The 4,058-nt window shown below is 41.3% G+C and overlaps 1 protein-coding gene across 2 annotated transcripts in view; it reads left to right on the top strand.

The window, feature by feature from the left end:
• The window catches only part of APCDD1 (APC down-regulated 1), a 34,612-nt gene extending 31,967 nt beyond the window's left edge, over nt 1–2,645 (top strand). For both annotated transcript variants that reach the window (XM_019649980.1, XM_019649978.1), the window contains exon 5: nt 780–2,645. In XM_019649980.1, the coding sequence (XP_019505525.1) occupies nt 780–1,231 (452 nt within the window). In that variant the 3' untranslated portion in view covers nt 1,232–2,645. The remainder of the gene's footprint in view (nt 1–779) is intronic.
• Nucleotides 2,646–4,058: the final 1,413 nt, after the last annotated feature.

Raw genomic sequence — 4,058 nt, 5'->3', positions numbered from 1 at the left:
AGAGAGAGAGAGAGAGAGAGAGAGAGAGAGAGAGAATAAATCCAAGCACTTGTAGAGGATCCCTTTTGAAGGCTCTCCCAGGGGACTGTGTTCTGCGTATACCACAAGAGCTTTGGGGTTGAATCAGATAACTATGGCTGTTCTCTTGGCTACAGCTATCAAATCAAAGGTCCATTCTTCCTGGAGCAAATCTTCCTTCCTAAGAGGAGAGCTAAGATGCCCTAGAACTTATGTAGGTTAACATAGTTACTTTATATATATATATAGACTCATATCTTTCTTGCTTGCAGCCTAATTATTTTTGTTGCCTGATTTATGGGTCAGTGTTAATTTACAAGACTTCTAACTAGTATAGGTGTTTGGCACCAAATCTATTTAAAAACCTCAAAACCTTTTCATAAAAACAAAATTCCAATTTCATTGAATATTTTGTCCATCCCAAGGAGTGTCACCAAAGACGACTTCTTGGAGGCACTTAGTGTGAAAGGTTAATTTCATCCTAACAGGTGTGATCAATTGCAATCTGGGCTCAGCATTTATATACCAAATGTAGTAGGGTTATTCTGATCACACCTGAATGTGATAGTCATTCAGAGCAACATGTTGATCTTTCCACCTGAGAATGCTTTTACACAGGCTGCAGTCAGAGGGTTGGGTATAAGGGTGGTTTTTAGAACAGAAAGCCTTGTGGAGGTGGAGTGCTGCCAACAGTTGCTCTGTGGCTTTCTGCGCTGCACGCTCACTCCCTTAGTCACGGAACTGTCCTCTCTCCTTTGCAGTGAATCACATGAAGGTCACCCCCATGGATGCGGCCACAGCCTCGCTCCTCAACGTCTTTAATGGGAATGAGTGTGGGGCTGAGGGCTCCTGGCAGGTGGGCGTCCAGCAGGATGTAACACACACCAATGGCTGTGTGGCTCTGGGAATCAAACTACCTCACACAGAATACGAGATCTTCAAAATGGAACAGGATGCCCGCGGCCGCTATCTGCTGTTCAATGGCCAGAGACCCAGTGATGGGTCCAGTCCCGACAGGCCCGAGAAGAGAGCCACGTCCTACCAGATGCCCTTAGTGCAGTGCGCTTCCTCTGTGCCCCGAGCCGAGGACTTCTCCGAGGACCACAGGGCTCACCAGTATGGGAGCCAGGCATCTGGGAGGAGCCCTTGTCCCCAGCTCCTTGCTGCACTCACCTGCCTTTTGACTCTGCTGCACTGGAATGTTCTCAGATAGACATTTTTAAAGAGTTATATTTTTCCAAAACAGGATTCCTTACAATTTACAGATTTTTCCTTACGAAAAGAAAGGACACTTCCGATGCACTTGAGTACCCAAGAGCTGTCATTCCTTTTCTTCTCTGCCTCGCCCCTCCCTCCCAGCCTGAGTCATGAGCAGCTCTGTTTGAAGTTTCTGCCTTGAACTCTGTCCAGTCAGATCCCTGACCTGGGCACCTTCACAATAATTGCACTTTAAGACCACAGAGTGTTTTGGTCTAGTGTGTTTGGTAGAGGGAGCAGAGTGAAAGCTACGTCCTCTTCTTTTCTTCCTCTTTATTATTATATTTCTGAGTTGAACTTAGAAGAAACAAACAACAAGCTACAGCTTTTCCTGCCATTTTACTGTGATCGCTTCCTGTCCTCCTTTGAAACTGTTTTCCTCTCTGAGTTTTACAACCTGTAATTCAGTGCAGATTTGGTTTGGGACTTGATCAAGACACCATTTATTAATAAAGAAGAGACTTGGGTGTAGATATGTACATAGGAAAAGACATCCGGTTTAGCTTAACCACCTTGACAGCCTTTATGAAAAAAAGGAGAGAATCCAAACTTTCCAGTGTTGAGTGGAATAGTACCTGTAATTAAAGTTTCAAAGTAATTTAAACTATTGTTGTTTTAGCTTGTTGGGAAAAGAAATGGTGGTTAGATGCTGGGTTCTGGGTGGTTGGGGAATGCATGGTGCTTTCCTACCTGCTCAGGAGACAAGTGTGGCCAAGCAAATATCAAAAGCAGTGCTGTTACCGGATAGATAGGAGCAGTGATGCATGGTGTAGTGACCATGTGTTAAACGTGAATGATAAAGTACCCATTGATTCCTTAGTTTCCTCTCCATGGGACCCTCATCCTGACTTATTCTGTATCTGGTCAGGGATGAGCAGATGGCGCTTCACTCTGGCAGCTCTGCTACCTTCAAAGATGAATACTTAGAGACCACACTTTGATGTTTAAGGGCCTGGCTGTTCAAAGAGTGCAGAGGGGGCTACCAGACTAGGTGCTCCAATAGGCCCTCAACTTGCATGAAACCCAGGCTTTGTGTACAGTCTCTTTACCTTCAGTCATGCCAGCTTGACTCAGTTTCTGTCCTGCCATTGCATTGGCTCTGTCACTACAGAGAACCTCAGGGTCACCTTATACAGACTAAGTGAGCTTCTTTCTCACAGACATCGGGAGGTGCATGAGTTATGTCTGCCCATTACTTTGGATTATTACAAATGGTGCTATCTGAACACAAAGTGTTATTGCCAGTAGAGACTGATGGAGGGAAGTGGTGAGTAACTAAAATCTTGGATGTAACTAAAAGTGGACATGGAAACCAAGATCAAGGTCCAAGAGTTATACTTGTATTTAAGAAATAAATTTATGAAATGCTATAGCATTCAGTGTGGTGTTAAGTTATAAGGATGGCATGCAGTACCAAAGTGCTTTATCTTAGATTATATTTTAAGTTGTGGTGCATACTGAGGGGGGTTATTCAAATGAAAATACTAACTTAATGTCTGCCAAGTTTAATAAACAAAGATGTCAAAAATAGTCCCAGAAAATACATTTTACCTGTGGATCTATTTAATTAATACTAATGCTATCTTTAAAGGATATAATAAAGTTATGTGAAAAACTATGTTCACTGCTAAAGAATACCTCAGTGATTTACTATAAAAGTGGTAGATTGATAGTCACTTAATTCATAGCCACTCATCTAAACTTAGCTTTTCACACTTTTAAAAAGTACACTACATATGAGTATACACACATATATGCACATACATATATGCATAAACCTAACTATTTAGATACTAACATGTACAAAATGTATTTTATATACGTATATATGTACATATATATACATATATCTTTCTCTATACACACACACACACACACACACACACACACACACACACAGGTCTATCTTAGGGATGATATGAAATACAGAGAATGACCAATATATTTTATTCACAAATTAGTGGCACAATTATTGGGTTGTCAGAAAAGTCATGACGCATTTTTGCAATGAAAAACGTAGAAAAAATATGTCAGGACTTTTCCGACAACCCAATAGATTTATGCTTGTTGCTTGCTTTATTACCCACATATATCACATCTTATCTTGCTTATGTCATGTTAACTATAAGCTTCTGTAAAAGTAATCCCCGTGTATCCCTTGAAGATCTTCAGTTCAAGTGCTTTCCCATTGCCTTGAAGAAACATAGCAATCTAAGAGTCATTCAGGTTTGATAGTCAGATATTTTAACTTAAGACCAAGATGGTATCTCTGAGGAAGGTGTGACTTATTCTATATAGGAATATTCTATAATAAGCTTAAAATACTCCATATTCACTCAGGTGTTGGCATGTCTATTCCTAAGTTAGTAGCAGGTAGTTCTACTTATGAATACTGGGTTTGGGGAATGTAATAAGTAAATAAAGGATGGCTCTTTTAGATTTCACTGGCCTGCTGGAACTAGACTTTTATTGCTGGGTAGCAGGCTGATAATGGTCAGGGTCAGAAAGTTGTTTCTTGGACAGCTATAAAATTTGGGTGTGATCTAGGCTTTAAACTATAAAATCCTAGTTGACCCTGGACTCAAAAAGGAGCTTCCTAGAGTCCCAAGTCTACCCAATTCAGAACAAAGGTAGTTTGTTCAGATATGACAAGTTGGGTCTCGCGTTGTAGAGTAGCAACACTCATATCCAGTGTCTGACTTGTGGGTGATGGTCATCCTAAGCAGTCCGCAGCACTCCAGTGCTGTAGCAGCCCACTAGGGTAATTCTCGGCATCCTACATA

This window comes from Hipposideros armiger, unplaced genomic scaffold, assembly GCF_001890085.2.
Source record: "Hipposideros armiger isolate ML-2016 unplaced genomic scaffold, ASM189008v1 scaffold_136, whole genome shotgun sequence".
Lineage (NCBI taxonomy): Eukaryota > Metazoa > Chordata > Mammalia > Chiroptera > Hipposideridae > Hipposideros > Hipposideros armiger.
This window is presented reverse-complemented; position numbering and strand designations above follow the sequence as displayed.